Source organism: Galeopterus variegatus, unplaced genomic scaffold, assembly GCF_000696425.1.
Source record: "Galeopterus variegatus unplaced genomic scaffold, G_variegatus-3.0.2 Scaffold4253, whole genome shotgun sequence".
NCBI lineage: Eukaryota > Metazoa > Chordata > Mammalia > Dermoptera > Cynocephalidae > Galeopterus > Galeopterus variegatus.
This window is the reverse complement of record NW_007730364.1, coordinates 101917-117176: the sequence shown is the minus strand read 5'-3', so window position 1 is coordinate 117176 and position 15260 is coordinate 101917. Positions and strand designations below refer to the sequence as shown.

At 62.8% G+C, this 15260-nt stretch overlaps 1 protein-coding gene across 13 annotated transcripts in view; it reads left to right on the top strand.

Moving 5' to 3' along the window:
• KIF1A (kinesin family member 1A) overlaps positions 1-15260 on the top strand; it is a 72465-nt gene that overhangs the window by 30568 nt on the left and 26637 nt on the right. For 8 of the 13 annotated variants that reach the window (XM_008587118.1, XM_008587110.1, XM_008587109.1 and 5 more), the window contains 8 exons: positions 1676-1856; positions 1934-2006; positions 2196-2289; positions 3601-3749; positions 4133-4311; positions 5253-5390; positions 6190-6450; positions 12606-12724. In XM_008587118.1, the coding sequence (XP_008585340.1) occupies positions 1676-1856; positions 1934-2006; positions 2196-2289; positions 3601-3749; positions 4133-4311; positions 5253-5390; positions 6190-6450; positions 12606-12724 (1194 nt within the window). The remainder of the gene's footprint in view (positions 1-1675; positions 1857-1933; positions 2007-2195; positions 2290-3600; positions 3750-4132; positions 4312-5252; positions 5391-6189; positions 6451-12605; positions 12725-15260) is intronic. The other 5 variants (XM_008587116.1, XM_008587115.1, XM_008587113.1 and 2 more) reach the window with 1 other exon arrangement.

The window sequence follows — 15260 nt, the reverse complement described above, 5'->3', positions numbered from 1 at the left end:
ATCGAGACCACATACACACATACCCACGCGTACGCGTGTACGTACGCACAAAGAGACTTACTGCAAGGAATCGGCTTATGTGACTACGGGGCTGGCCGGGGTAGTCTGAATCCATGGGCAGGAGCGGGCGACTCGCAGAATGCAGGTGGGGCTTCCTCCTCCTTGGGGAGCCTGTTTGCTCTTAAGGCCTTCTAGTGATGGTATGAAGCCCACCCCCCTTCTCGAGGGTCCTCTCCCTTACCTGCAGCCAGCTGACTGTATGTGGACCACGTGTACAGAGTGTGTCTGATGGTAGTGTTTGACTGGATCACCGGTGCTGTAGCCTGGCCATGCTGTCACATAAAACGGACCATCCATCCACTTTGGCCAGGGTTGAGCTCTTGGCTTGGAATGAGGAAGACCCTTCCCCCACCCCAGCTTGGGGGATGCAGAGGGAGCAGGAGGCTGGAGGTGACACCCATTTGCCCACCCCTGAAGGGCTTTTAGCTTCCAGTAGAAGTTTCCGGGGCTCAGAGGTGCTGCCTCGGGGGTCCTAGGGAGGCTTTGGCAGGAGAGATGCACCAGACCTCTGAATGCCTGGCACTGCCACGTCCGCAGTGGGGAAGCTGTGTGGTTCAGCCTGGTGATGGCAGCTCAGACAGACCATGTTCCCATTCTCCTTGTTTCGGGGTTGGCCCCGGGGCCCATGGGGCTCAGGGCAGGGCCTGGGCTGAGAGGGGAAGCCGGCGTGGAGTTTCCCTCCTGGTGTCTGAGCCTGCCACCTGTGGACTGCAGGACAGGGAAGTCGGAGGAAGTGACCAGCTGAGGGGGCCAGTGAGGGGGCCAGAGGGAGGACCGACCCGCAGGCAGAGCTGCGGTTCCTCAGGAAGTTGGAGGAGACTGGGCCATCCAAAGAGAGCTCGTCAAGACAGGGCTGTCCGAAGACAGCAGGCACTGGCCTGGTGGGATGTCTCTGCTCTGGAGGGCCCTGCACACTGGGTGGGCCCTAAGAAAAGGGGTGGGAGGGGCTGGCCAGAAGCCGACGCCCCAGAGGCCCGATTCTGAGACTTTGTGCCTCCCTGTGGTCATTGCCTGCCAGTTCTTGCTCGCCACTGGCCTCTCGCGGCCCCTGACCCTGGTGCCTGGCTCTGCTTCCAGTCTATGGGGAGACAGATGGGAAGAGAAGGGCCCTTCCAGCCTGTGATGCAGCACCCTGCAGTAGTGCTCTGCGGGGGCCCATGTTCAGCCCTGGGGGTGCACGCAGCCCCAGACCCTGGATGTGTCAGGGAGGGAGGGAGTGTCCTGGCTGTGTGCATAGGAGTGTCTGGGGCCGGTGTGGGTGGCCAGGGCCCAAGGGCAGGAGGCAAGGCTGGTCCGGGGAGCGCAGCACTGTGGGGACATTGGAGCGTAGCACAGGCCCCAGATCTGTGGTTTGCAAATGTCACTGGCTGCTGAGTGGAGAGCAGCCTGAGGGGTGGATTTAGGAGGAGGGTGGGGAGGCCTATGCAGATTCCAGTCAGGGGCAGGGAAGGAGTGGCTTGGGACTCTGGAACAGGTGGGGTTGCTCCTAGGGGTTGGGGGCCTTCCCATGGTGGGTGGCACTGGGAGGCCCAGTTCAAGGAAGTGCCTGCACCCCCTTTCCCCTTCCCCCACCCCTCGAGGCCACCCAAGACCTGTGAATGCCTGTGTCTCCCAGGAAACCGCATCATCATGGGCAAGAGCCACGTGTTCCGGTTCAACCACCCTGAGCAGGCCCGGCAGGAGCGCGAGCGCACGCCCTGTGCAGAGACGCCCGCCGAGCCCGTGGACTGGGCCTTCGCCCAGCGCGAGCTGCTGGAGAAGCAGGGCATCGACATGAAGCAGGAGATGGAGCAGAGGTGAGGCCCGCGCCTGCCGCCCCCGCCACGCGTGCTGCCCGCCTGCTTGCCCGCACTCACCCTGCTGCCCCTTGCAGGCTTCAGGAGCTGGAGGACCAGTACCGCCGGGAGCGGGAGGAGGCCACCTACCTGCTGGAGCAGCAGAGGCTGGTGAGGATGCCCCGCCAGGCCCCGACACACCAGAAGGGGTCTCCCTTGGCCCCCTCTGTTCGCCTGGCCCAGCCCTGAGCAGGGGGATGTGGTGAGGCTGCGTCCGGATGCAGATGAAAGGCCCAGAGGAAGGGCTGTGGAGGGCCTCAGTCCCCACGGTGGAGCCACACGGCCAGCATCTTTCCGCAGGACTACGAGAGCAAGCTGGAGGCCCTGCAGAAGCAGATGGGCTCCAGGTACTACCCGGAGGTGAACGAGGAGGAGGAGGAGCCGGAGGACGAAGGTGAGGGTGCTGGGCGGAGCATGGAGGGGGCAGGGCCTGGGCCTTGGGCTGGGGAAGGGCCTTGGAGAAGAGGCAGCCCCAGGCCCCTCCCTGGAGGTCAGCTGGTTGTCACCTGTGCCCTGGGGTCCTTATCCCCCGAAGCACCATTGAGGCAGGATTCAGGGGTGGCCGACACCTCCGTGCACACGCGCATTGTGCACACACGCGCATACTTGTGTGCAAACACGTACACACGTGCTCATGAGTGTGCACATGGGTGTGCACACACACGTTGCTGACAGGAGTCACCACTCACCCTGTCCTGCCGGCCATGTGGCTGGTGGACACCCAGGACGAGGCCCACTGTGACCCTCGCCTCAGGACTGCCTTCCTGAGTGTTTGCTCAGTGGCCGACCCAGCTGACTCAGGCTGCCTGGGGTGAGGGCAGCCCACAGGCAGCATCGGCTGGTGGAGTCGAGTCAGGATTTGAGTCCGTCTCAGCCTCTGGCCAGCTGGTCAGCATCTTGTGCTGGTGTGACCTTGGTCTCTCCTGTCCTCTAAATGCGTCTGCCCCACTAGGCTCCTCCCTGCTCCAAAGCTTGGGTCTCTGGATGGGAAGGGACAGCTGGAGGTCAGTGGGGATGTGCTGGGAGGAGGGGCAGGGCCTTGGCACAAGGACAGGTCCCTCCTGTGTCCCTGCAGGGCCCTGTGGACAGGGAGGGTGAGGGTGCTGGGAGAGGGCGTATGGATTAGCCCCACCCCTGCAGCACCAGTCTGTCTCCTGCCTCCTCTCTTGTGGGTCCCCCATCCCACTGCTGTCCCCAAATGGCTCCTGTGGCTGTCATTGGCAGTGTTGTCCCCCCTACTGTGACCTTCAGCCTGACTCTCAGTCACGCTCACGCGCGGGGAGCTGATGGCCTCTTTTCTTCGGAGCCTGTGGAGCCTTTTCTTGTTGCTGGCTGTGGCACATCTTTTTGCTGTTTTTTTTTTCTGCGTACCCAGAATAGTTAGTGTGAAGTCAGGGACCCAAGCATGGAGCCGCTGGCCCAGGCCACAGCAGGGGTGGCTGTCCAGAGCTGCAGAACCTGGGAGAGAGGGGCCTGGACCCGTCCCTCCTGCGTGGCCAGCCTGCCCTTGCTGTCCGTCTCTAGCTGCGGTGGCCTTTGATGTTCTCGTGTGGCTGACCCCTCCCTCAGCCACGTGAGCGTCAGGCACAGGGCTGGCTTGGGAGCCCCCTGGAGTGACGGACCCAGTCTGACCTTCCAGAGGGCGGGGTGTGGTAGGTAGTGTCATGGCCTTCCTGCGATGACCACGTGTGGCCTCTCCCCACAGTCCAGTGGACAGAGAGGGAGTGTGAGCTGGCGCTCTGGGCCTTCCGGAAGTGGAAGTGGTACCAGTTCACGTCCCTGCGGGACCTGCTGTGGGGCAACGCCATCTTCCTCAAGGAGGCCAACGCCATCAGCGTTGAGCTGAAGAAGAAGGTGGGCTTCTGCCCCGCTGGCTCTGTCTGTCACCCGTGCAAGGCGGGGATGGCTGCTCATAGCCAGGACTCAGCACCAGGCCCCTCTGCCTGCCCTGGGGTGGGGGGAGCAGCCCTGCCCGACCCGGGCCCCCGGAAGGGTGGGCCGTTGAGGAAGGCCTGGGACTGGCCGGGGTGGACGCCTCGCCTTCCTGCTCAGAGGAGATGGTAGCCAGGTGGGCGAGCAGGGGACCACGTGGTCACCCCCAGTGGCTGGTTGGAAGGTTCTGGTGCACCACTGTGGGGCGGGCAGCTGAGATCTCTGGGAGGTGGGAAGGAAGCCCTTCTGGGACATGGCCCCCACCCGCCAGGGGCTGATGAGTGGTCACCCTCCGCCCACCACAGGTCCAGTTCCAGTTTGTCCTGCTCACGGACACGCTCTACTCGCCGCTGCCCCCAGACCTGCTGCCCCCAGAGGCCGCCAAAGACCGAGAGACGCGCCCCTTTCCCCGCACCATCGTGGCCGTGGAGGTCCAGGACCAGAAGAATGGAGCCACCCACTACTGGACGCTGGAGAAACTCAGGTGTGGCTGCGGACAGCTGAGGGGCACGGCGGGGCGGGTGGGGGCTTCCTTCTGGGCCTGGGCTGCTGAGGCCATGGAAACAGAGATGGGCACAGGTTTCACAGTGGGCACCTGCAGAGGTAGCTGTTTCTCCTGCTTTAATTCTTTTAAAATCGAAAGGAAAAAAAAGCGAATAGAGTCCAGTGTTACAGAATCCATAGTCCCCTCCTGCCACAAAAAGTACATTTTGGCATTTTCTTATGGAGGAACGTGTGGATGGGGCGAGTGGGCTCTGGGCAGACCTAAGTCATGATGATGCTGTCGGGAGGTGGGGGCAGGCCATGGGGGGCACCTGCCAGGCTGCGGACAAGCTCAGAGGGCTTGAAGGGGGCTCGGTGTCACGGCAGCCAGCAGAGCTCAGAGGCGGGGAGAGGGGGAGGAAGGAACCCCCTCGCCCTCTGTCCTGACACTGCGGGAGGAGGTGCCCTCAGCCAAGTGCAGGGAAGGCGTAGGAGGGGCTGGGCGAGGAGGACAGCTGGGAGTCAGCCGCCATCTGCCCACTGTCACCACAAGAGTCTTTCCCGAGGCTCTGCCTCTGCCACCCCACACACCCACTGTTGGTTCTGGATCTTCATTTAGGAAGGTGACTGAGGGGCCACAGGGGGAGGGCATGCCTTTGAAAGAAGAGTTGAACTTCACTCATGGCTCCCTGGAGGCAGAGTCAGGGCATGCCCTGCAGGGCCACACGGGAGGCACCAGGGGTGGGCAGGAGCAAGAAGGAACATTACTCGTGGGCGGCCAGTCCCGAGGGCCAGGGCGGGGTTTCTGTCCAGCAGACCCCTGAGCCTTGACAACCTTGGGCTGTGGCTGGAGCTCGGCTGGCTGCTGTCCTGGGAGGACGAGGCACGTGATGCCGCTGGGAGCTCGGCCTGAGCCCACACCGCCCCTTGCCGCCCCTGCAGGCAGCGCCTGGACCTCATGCGGGAGATGTGTGACCGGGCAGCAAAGGTGCCCTCCAGCGTCATCGAGGACTGCGACAACGTGGTGATCGGTGGAGACCCCTTCTATGACCGCTTCCCCTGGTTCCAGCTGGTGGGCAGGTGGGCGCCTCTGCCCTTCCCAGCTAACAGAGGGGCAGAGAGAGAGAGAGAGAGAGAGAGAGAGAGAGAGGGGTGGGCGACGGCAGTGGGGCAGGGATGGGCCTTCTTCCAAGGCCTGCACCCCAGGCTGGCCTCACCCCGACGTGAGAAAGGGGCTGCCAGATGCTCCCCCCCCCAGTCCCCTGCCCTGTCCTGCCCTGGTCCAGGGTTGCTCCCGGTCATAGCTCTCCACACACCAGCAGGCCCTTTATTTCAGGAGCCGGGGATGGGGTCTCCATACTGCCACCCACCAGGCCCACGTACCCACATGTGTGAACACATGGGCTGCTAAGTGTCCACAGGCCTTGGCAGGTTTTCCAGATCACCTGGTGGCCTTGAAGGTGTGAGCATGGAGGCAGGGCTGTGTCACCGATTTGTAGAGACCGCTGCCTCCTTCCGCTGGTCTCCCCATGCGAGGCCTGTGCCCATGCCCCGTGCCCCACGTGGCTGTGGTGTTCTGAGGCCTCAACACGGCCAAGCTCACGAGGTCCTCGCCCGGCCTCAGCCATGCCCAGCCAGGACCCCTGTTCTCAGTCTCACCTGTGATGTCGGAGGCTTCCAGCTGACCACCCCCGTGGGGTCTTTCCAAGCCTGGGGATGGAGTGCGTTTTCGGTTCTCTCATCTTTTGAGGCAGCATTCTCAATGGTCTGTGTGTTTGGTTTGGTTTAAACAGACGTCCCCGCCCACCCTGCCCCGCCCCTGCGCGTCCCCGCGAGTAGCTGGTGTTAACTTCTCTCTGTCTTGTCGCACTAACCTCAGCCCAGTCATCTCTGGCTGCAGCAGCCACCCTCTTCTCAACACATGCATGAGCGAGCGCATGGCTGCTCTCACCCCCTCCCCCACCTTCTCGAGCCCCGACTCCGACGCCACCGAGCCTGCCGAGGAGCAGAGCATGGGGGAGGAGGAGGAGGAGGAGGAGGAGGAGGAGGACCTGGAGGACGACGTCTTTCCGGAGCACGCGCTGTGCGACGGCCGGGACCCGTTTTACGACCGGCCCCCCCTGTTCAGTTTAGTAGGAAGGTTGGTGAGGTCGAGGCCGCATGCTGGGGAGGAACCAGCTCTTTCGCTCAGGAGCACTGCTGCGGGCGCAATTGACCGCCGCCAGGGCGCAACCCCAGCCCTCCCCGGGCGTCCCTGAGCCGGGGGCTGATCCTGGAGACGGTCACACTGGCCCAGCGGGGGGCGCCCAGGTCCCAGCTAGAAGAGAGGCAGTGCCCCAAGCACACAGCCGAGGCCCAGCAGGTGAACTGTTTCGGCAGAGGCCGTAGGAACCCCAGACGTGGCCGCTGCTGGCTCAGGCACCCGATGCCTGAGTTCATCCCTAGTCCATCGTCCTGGGGATTAGCTTCGTCCCAGGTGAGGCAGCGGCACCTCTCTCCGCTGGTGTCCAGAGGAGATGGAGGCTCCCAGTCTGCCCTCGGTGTTGCTCCGTTCTCTGTAGGGCAGGAGCAGAACTCGGGAAGCTGTCCCAAGAGCAGGGAAGGGCCTGGGAAGGACCCCTCCAGGAGCGTGGTGAGCCCTGGGGCCTGGGCACACTGTGCACCCATCTAAAGGTGAGGGCGGCTCCGTCCCTCCTGACCTTCCAGGTTGTCATGGCGAGAGATGGGGGCACATGGCCCAGTGCCCTGACAGGATATGCCCTTTGCAGAGAGGAGCTGGTTATTACCGTTCCCGAATGGACAAGAGAGGCCAAGGTCAGGAGGTGGATCAGAGGGCACCACCCTACAGGTAGATTTGGCAAATACAGTCGCCATCCATGTTTTTTATGATCTTGAAGAGAAATGAGACAGGTGAAGGAAAGATCGAGAAACCTAGAAGTAGTAGGAGGAAATTTGACGTATGAAATAGCTGAATTCACATATTTTGTTTTATAATTTACATATGTGTATTTGGGGTTTGAGATTCCTTCCTTGGGCTAGGCCGATGGAAGCTTTTGGAAGGCTTGAGCTTGGAGCACCAGAACTGAAAGCTGAAGGCCAAGGGTGACCCAGATCACGGGTGTGCACAGGGCTTGCTCCACTCCTGGGCTGGAGGTGTTGGGGTGGAAACCCCCTCCCTCGTGGAAGGCAGCAGGTCTCAGGATTTACTGCTCTGTAGGCCTTGAGGCCAGCTCCACGCAGGCCTCTCTTAGGAAGCCTGGGCTGTAGGGCCAGGCCTGCACCTGCTGGGCCCCAGGAGCGGCTCCAGGTGCCAGGTAGGCAGGGATTAGGACCTGTGGGGACAAGGACACTGGGAGAAACAGGGTGTGGGCTCTTGCAGTCTCAGCCAGAAAGAGCTGGGTCCTTCCAACATTGTTTCCCCCTTGTGGATTTGAGATCTTACAAAACTACCAAACCAAACCAAAGTCATCCGTGAGAGGCCAGCCCTGTGCTACGGGGCGGTCTGTGAAGGGCTTCATTTGGAATCATCCCAATCCTTTTGGTCTGGCAAGAACTGGCTTCTCCCGCGCAGCAGCTGTGCAGGCCCAGACCCTGGGAAGGACCCCACGTTGATTTTCCTTCATCCTTCTGGTAGCTGCTGGCTCTCTCTCCAAAGCTTAAGCAGAATTGGGGCGCCCACTCTTGCCCCCTCTCGAGAGGCTCCCTTGGGTCCCAGCATGCGTCTCTGCACCTCACCAATCTGTGGTTAGCGCCCGCCTCCTCCCTCCGCCGCGTGCTCAGCCCTTGCACTGCCTGCCTCTGCTGCCTCCTCTCTCGGGGGCGGGTTTCAGTCTGCTTCAAGGTACACCAGCCTCTATGGCAAGGCCCGTCCAGCACTGGAGCCAGGGCCCTCATCCTAGGCCAGCGTCAGCCCCTCTGGGGATCTCTGCGGTCTGGGGCACCAGGTGAACTGGGGAAGCAGTGGGTAGGTGGCGACAGCTGCCCAGGCTGAGGACGTGGGCCTGGGGGCTCTGGTTTCCCGAGCTAACCCTCCCCACTGGGACTAGACACTTCCTGAAGGTGGGTGGCACAGGAGAGGGTGGGTGGGCAAGGGAGAGAGGAAGTCAAGAGGGATGAGCATCTCAGGGAGAGGAGGTGACAGCCCAAGAGCACTGTCCAGGATGGGGTGGGTCAACCTTGACCCGGCAAGAGGACTGTGCCCCCTGGCTGGTGAGGCCATTGGTCTCTCAGCTCCCATGCAGGTGCCGCTGTGTGTGGGGTGCGGGTGGCATTTCTCAGACCCTGGGAGATGCTCTGTGGGTGGGTGGGTGTGGTGTGGCGATGGCCAGCAGGGGCGGGGCTGGGGCTGTGTTGTGGCCCCCACCATGGCAGGCAATGATGCTGGGTTGTCTCTGACACGTGGAGGGCAGGTTAGGGGTGTAGTCTGCCTGGCCTGTGAGAGGTGTGAGACCCTGGAGCATTGTTCCCACTGGGCAGAGTGTGGCAAGGCTCCGAGTGTGGCCCTGCACTACCCAGCCCCAGCACCTTGTGCCCTGGTGCATGGGTCGGGTGGGATCTGCATAGGTGGGGGTGTCTTCCAGGCCCAGCTCGCAGCCCCCTTAGCTGCTGCCGCCACCGGGGCCAGTGGACCCTGTGCCTCAGTTTCTTCTGGATGAATTAGTCTGTCACCATCTCCAATGGGATAGGGACGGGCAGCAGGAGGAAAGAGAAGCCAGTGAGGCTTCCTTTGCCTCTGGAACATCCGGCGCTGGAGCTGCATGCAGCTAGATCCAGGGACTGCTCCTGGGCATCCTGGGTGCCCTGGAGTGAGCACCCTGAGACTTGCCCACAGCTGGGTCATTAGGCTCAGAGAGGACGGGGGAGGGTTTGGCCCCAGACCCCAGGGTTATTTTCATTGTATAACTCCAACCTCCAACCAAGAGGTCCCCTAAGGCCCCCACTCAGGCAGTCCCTGCCTCTGGGGTGGTCCTGGCTACCTTCTGCCCGACAGCTCAAACACCAGCAGTGGGTTCTGTTTCCCTTTGATGTGAGGAAATTCTGAAAGACCACAGAAGAATTGATCTCCGTAATTAGCTGTGTTAGTTAAGCAGGTAGGCCATGGAGCTTGGCATCCACACGGTTGAAAGCTGGGTAGGAGCCAACCTGCAGGTTTGAGTCCCAGCTCGGGCCTTGCTGCCAGACCCTGGCCATTCCTGAATCTGTGCCTCAGTTTCCTCATCTGTTAAAGGGGTACCAATGCCACGTTTTGTTAGATCTGTTCCGTGCACCCCTGAAAGGAAGGGTGCAGCTAGTAAGGCTAAGATGTGCCATTGATTCGGATGTGTCCCAGTGACGAGATGGGGCACACCTGCCTGCCATGTGTTGGCCCCGAGGGAGCCTCAGAGGGACTGCCAGCTGTGATTCCCCACTGGAGTTTTCAGTTTCGCAGCTGCCATGTGGCTTCACAGTGGGATCACTTGAGGCTGGGGGACACGAGGGGCCCGGGTCTGTCCCTGAGCCCAGCCCCATCTGATTTGCGGGAGGCTCGCATCTGAACTGTGCTGCAGGTTCCTGGGCCCACGGGGTGGCGACAGGACGGGGTGCATCCACTGTGGAGACCACGGTTGGTTCCGGATCGGGTGTGTCAGCAGTGGGCCCTGCGGAGATGCTAGGATGAGGCCTACCTGTAGCAGCTTTGCTGTGGGACCCAGGCCCAGTCCTGCCCCTGACTCAGTTTACCTCTCCATGCACTGCTTCAGACCCTCTTGGATCTTGCCTTTTGGGAGCAGTGGAGAAGAGTCAGGAGGTGGGTTGGTGTGGGACCCTGTGGGCTCAGAAGGAGGGGTGACCTCTTTGTAGTGTGGTCCTGGAGAGCTCAGTTTGTGGGTCACCTCTACTGTGCCCTGAGTCACACAAGCCAGCCCGTGCCCAGACCTTCCACATCCTCAGCACCCCTCTGCCCCCTGCACCGGGCTTTCTGCAGAGGCCATGTGCCAGGATGGGGTAGGTGCTGGAGGGCGGGGCTGGCCTGCCTGGTCTCAGCTCTCCACCGGGGTAGGCGGCCAGCTGTCGGGGAGGCAGAGCAGGACCCGCACCTGTCCTGGCTCCCGTGCATCACTTTGCTTAGTTCATGGCAGTCTTTCCCGGCCCCCACTTTTAAGCAAAAGCCCTTGTCCAGGAACCTGGGTGCCCTGAGAGGGAAGGCCACCGCTTTCCCCATCCTGAGGGGCAGCTGGCTGGTCCCTGCCTACTGGGTACTCTGTGACTGGGGCCAGCATTCCTCTGGGGTTCAGAGGGGGTGCTATGCTGGGGGAGGAGGGACACTGAGAAGCAGTCAGGGCTTCCTCTGTCCCAGTAGGCAGCCCAGGGAGACTTCCAGGTCCCCTTGAAGGCAGCTGTGCCCTTGTCCTAAGCTGAGACCTGTCTTGGTGACTGAGGGGTGTATGAAGTCACAGCCAGCAGAGGCAGCTGTGAGGGAGGCATTGACAGGACACTGAGCTGTTGGGGCCTCTGAGGAGGTGGCAGGGATGGGCCTGGGCATCCAGGGATGGACTGGCCCTTGTGGCTGGAACTTGGCGGGGTGGGTGGGTGAGGCAGGCTGGCCCATTGTGGGTTTAGATGCCCTTGCGAGGGGCTCGAATGTCACCAGGGATGTGGGGGTCTGTTTGACCTGATCTGTGCCCTGGGACTCTTCTGGGGGGGTGGCCATGGGGACAGGGGTGGGGAATGGCTGGTGATGATGACCAGCGAAGGCAGCTTCGGTGAGACTTTTGAGGCAGAATTGATGGATTTGATTGCAAAAGAGAGCCAGGCTGGTGCTGCGGGGAGTTCAGGGGGATGGGGAGGGGAAGCAGGAACTGGAGCCCCCGTGAGAGGGTGCCAGGGCTGTGTCGGGCAGGGACCTCCGTCCCACTTGCTCCCTCATTTGCACCAGCTCTGGAATCATGGGCATAGGCAGGGCCCTTTCCTGCTGCCTGAGGTCACAGCGCTCAGGGCTGCACCTGTCTGGAGCAGGGTGTCCTTCCAGTGCTCAAGGTGTGGGGAGAGGCCGAGGGTGCAGAGTGGGTGGTGTCTGACCTGAGAGGGGCAGGTGACCCCATCTCCTCCCTGCTCCATTGTGCAACCTGGTCAGTGCCCAGCTGGCCAGCAGACTGTCCCCCCACCCCCCCTCCGGCTAAGACCCCCGCCTCTCTGCCGCCTCTCCCTTGTTGACCCCACCCCTCCCATTCCTGCCTTGCTGCCCCCTCACCTCCCATCTTCTGCACCTCCTCCCCCTGCCTCCCACCTTCCCATGTCCACATCCTGCCCCTCCGCACCCAGGCAGTGCCGTCCACCCACCTGCCCTTCTGGGAGCTCAGGGCTGCTGATGTCTGTGCCTCTGGGCCGGAGCAGTGGCTGCCTGGTCAACTGTGTGCCTGGAGGGCGGTGGCAGGCTGAGGGGGCAGGTTCCTGGGTGGAGTCGGTGCAGAGCGGCCGTCCTCACCACAGTGTGGCTCACCTGTGCCAGGTGCCCCCACTGCCAGGGGGTGCTGCTGAATGGTGGGGGGTTTTGTGCCGCAACAGCCCCCCAACCTGGCCAGGTGATGTAGGTCTTCCGGCGTCTTCTCCTTCTGGCTGCCTGTGTGACCTGCATGTTGGCCAGCTCAGGGAATGCGCAGCCGCCCCGGCCACTGGCATCTGCCCCGGCTGGTCCCGGCACTGGCTGGGGTCATGCGATGGAGCTGCCTGGGAAAGGAAGGGGTCTTGGTTCTCTGGTCGCTGACGGGGCAGGCCAGGCAGCACTGTGGGTCTGGGGGTGTCCTCAGGCCTTCATCCGGTCAGCCTCCCTCCCAGGTGAGGGCGCTTAGTCTCGGTGGCCTCACCGTGGTGCTCCTACCTGCCGAGCGCCTGAGCATCAGGCTCCTGGGGGCGGGTGGGCGGCAGAGCCTGGTGAGGGTCCTAGCTCAGTGTGGTGCAGGGCCCGGCCCAGGCCCCGCAGCCCCCTTTGAAGCAGGCTGAAACCTCCCCCTGCACAGGTCTCTTCTCAGCCAGCCAGGTCCGGGTCGGCCGGCTGCACCCTGTGCCCACGGCCCCCTCCTTCTCTCTCTCCCTCCACCTCCTCCCGTCTGCTCCGAGCGCCGCAGACCTGGGGACCCCCCCCTCCCCGGCCACCCCGCCTGCCCCCCGCCCGCCCTCGCTACACTCCGCCCCCGGCTGTCCCATGGCTTCGCTCTGCTGTGCAGCTCTGTGTCGTGTTGTGAGCCGGGCCGTGCTGCCGCCGCTGCGCTCGAAACTTGCGCCGAGGGTGGCCTGTGACAGCAGCCTCTGCTCCCCCAGGGCCTTCGTGTACCTGAGCAACTTGCTGTACCCCGTGCCGCTGGTGCACCGCGTGGCCATCGTCAGTGAGAAGGGCGAAGTGAAGGGTTTCCTCCGTGTGGCTGTCCAGGCCATCTCAGGTGCGTGTGGGCAGCTAGCAGTGGGTGCTACTGGGGCCCTGCGGACAGAGGCCCTGGCAGGGAAGGGCCTCTGCAGGCATCATGCAGGGGTCAGTGTGGAGCCGGTCACCTTGGGGCCAACTTGAAGCTGTTTGTACACCCCCTCCCAGCTGGCCCCAGGCTGCGGGCCTCCAGGGAGCATGAAGGGGAAGTCCCACTGGGAGAAGGGAGAGGCCCAGCTCTTGGCTGTGGCCTCTTGGACTTCCCTTGTTGGCGGGGGCACCCCTGGGCCATGGAAGCCCACTCTGGTTCAGGACCCCACCTTTCCATCAGGTAGCTCGAAATGGACCCAGAGACCACCTGGCTCCCCCTTGTAGCCTGGTGCAGAGCGGGTGCTGTCTCCCAGCTCGCCCCCATCCCCCTGTCCACAGCCCTGGGAAGGGCTGGCAGATCTCTGGCCCCTGGCTCTGGACCCCCTACCCCGGGGCAGCCCTCACTGGTGCTCCCTGGGTCTCTTGGGCACATCCCGTCTCCCAGGCCGCTGTAGACCCTCCCTTCACACACGGGCCTGAAGATACAAGCCCCCTCTGTCGTGGGAGGTGGAGACCAGCCCCTCCCCGATGGCCCAGCTGCAGAACGCCTGAGCCATGCGTGCTCAGCTGTGGAGGGATCGTGTTTTAAAGATTCCTGCCTGGCAGGAATGTGGAAAACTCAGTTGGGACACAGATGTGAAAGTGCTGGGCTGACCAGGCACCCGGTGCCCTTCTTTGCCCTCTGCCCCGACCCCCGCCATGCTCTATCGTCCTCGGGGACTGACTCTCTTTCCTCTCTTTCCTCTCTTGTCCTTGGCCACCCGGCACCTTGGGGGAGAGTGGGCAGGCAGACGGGCGGGAGGAGGGAGGGGGCGTGGCTGCAGGCCAGCTGGGGCAGCTCAGAGGCGGGTGCCCTGGAGAAGGCTGAGATGGCCAGTGTCCCCTGCCCTGATAGCCTGGCCAGCTTAGGTGATTTTAATTCCACCTAATTAGTTAAATTAGTTAATTTGACCCTATTGTCAAATTCTCGTTAACCCGTAACTTCTAATGCACTTTACAGCACCTCTACCAGCCAAGATGCCCGTTACTGCTAGTACAGGGGAATCCAGCCACTGTGATGCCACGGTGCTGAACCCAGGGGACCTGTCAGGGGGGCCTGGGATGGGAGCGAGGGTGAAGCACTAGGAAAAGCCCAGACAGCAAGTCCCACTCACGCCCGACGCCTCTGCTGGGGAGTGGGTGTTTACGAGGAACACCCAGCGCCCCTCCTCTCCCAGGGAGGCCTCTCGCCCCCGCCTGCTCCAGCAGCTCTGACCCTCACTGGGCAGAGCCAAGCCGTCCTGGCCTCTTCCTCCCACTGGCCCTCACCCCGACAGCCACCTCTTTGAGAACGGGGCCTCACCAGAGGCCAGGGGCCGGGCCACAGCCCTTGTGGGAGGGGGCCTCTGGGGGTCCTCGTGGGGGTTGGTGAGGGACCCGAGTCCTGAGCTGGAGCATTGCGGGAAGGTTTACCTCCAGGGTCACTGTCCTGCACTCTGTGGGGTTGAGGGGGTCCCCCACTTCTCTGATGACAGTCGCCAGTTAGGAAGGTGTGCAGGAGCTCTGAGCCCGGCCTGCGAGCGTCCACAGCACCTGCTACCCCAGGTTCCACGGGGGACGTGAGCCTGGGTCCGGCCAGAGCTCTGCTCCTGAGCCGCGCTGGGTCCCGGGCCTCATGGTCCTACAGCTGCTTCATTTTGGGCGACACCTAATGTTTCCATCTGGTGGTGGAGAGAGAACTTAGCAGAGACACCGACCCCTGCATTGGAGGTTACAGGTCACACCTGTCCTGCCATGGCTGCAGGCTGAGATCAGTTGATGTGTCCTCTCTGCATCGAGCCCCACTGTGGGCAGGCCTTCGCCAGCACTGGACTGTGGCGGAACAGAGCTCGAGGGCCTTGGGCAGCGGGGCGGAGAGCCAGGCAGCATTAGTGCTCACACGGGTGGCGTGACAGTCCCCTGAGGCCTGTGCAGAAATGAGGGAGACCAGCGGAGGCCCAGAACAGAGGACTGAGGAGGCTGGCAGAAGCCGAGTCAGGGGTTGTAGGCAACAGGAAAAGGGTTTGGGTTTTGTCCCAAGCACAGTGGGAAACCGCTGTGAGCTTTGAGTCGGGGAGCATGTGAGCATTTGGTGAGGGGGCCGGGGAACTGAGTGGGGGCAGGGGGACTGTTAAGTGTCCAGACGAGTGATGGTGGCTTCACGTGGGCGGTGAGGAAATGTTGCGATTCTGAAGGTGAAACCAGCAAGGCCCTCGCGGGGTCGGCTCTGCACAGTGAGGGGAGGGAGAGGTTGGGAGGACCCCTGAGTGCATGTGGGGCGGGGACAGGAGGCTGGTGGGCAGCGTGCAGGGGTACGGGCCCTGGCGTTACCGAGCTGTGGTCGGTGGTGTAGGCCACCCCTTGCCCCAACCCCGTGGCAGCTTGGCCCAGCCCTGCCTTTACCCACTGTGGGGGACGGGCTGGACTGCGGCCATCTGCTCGGTCCC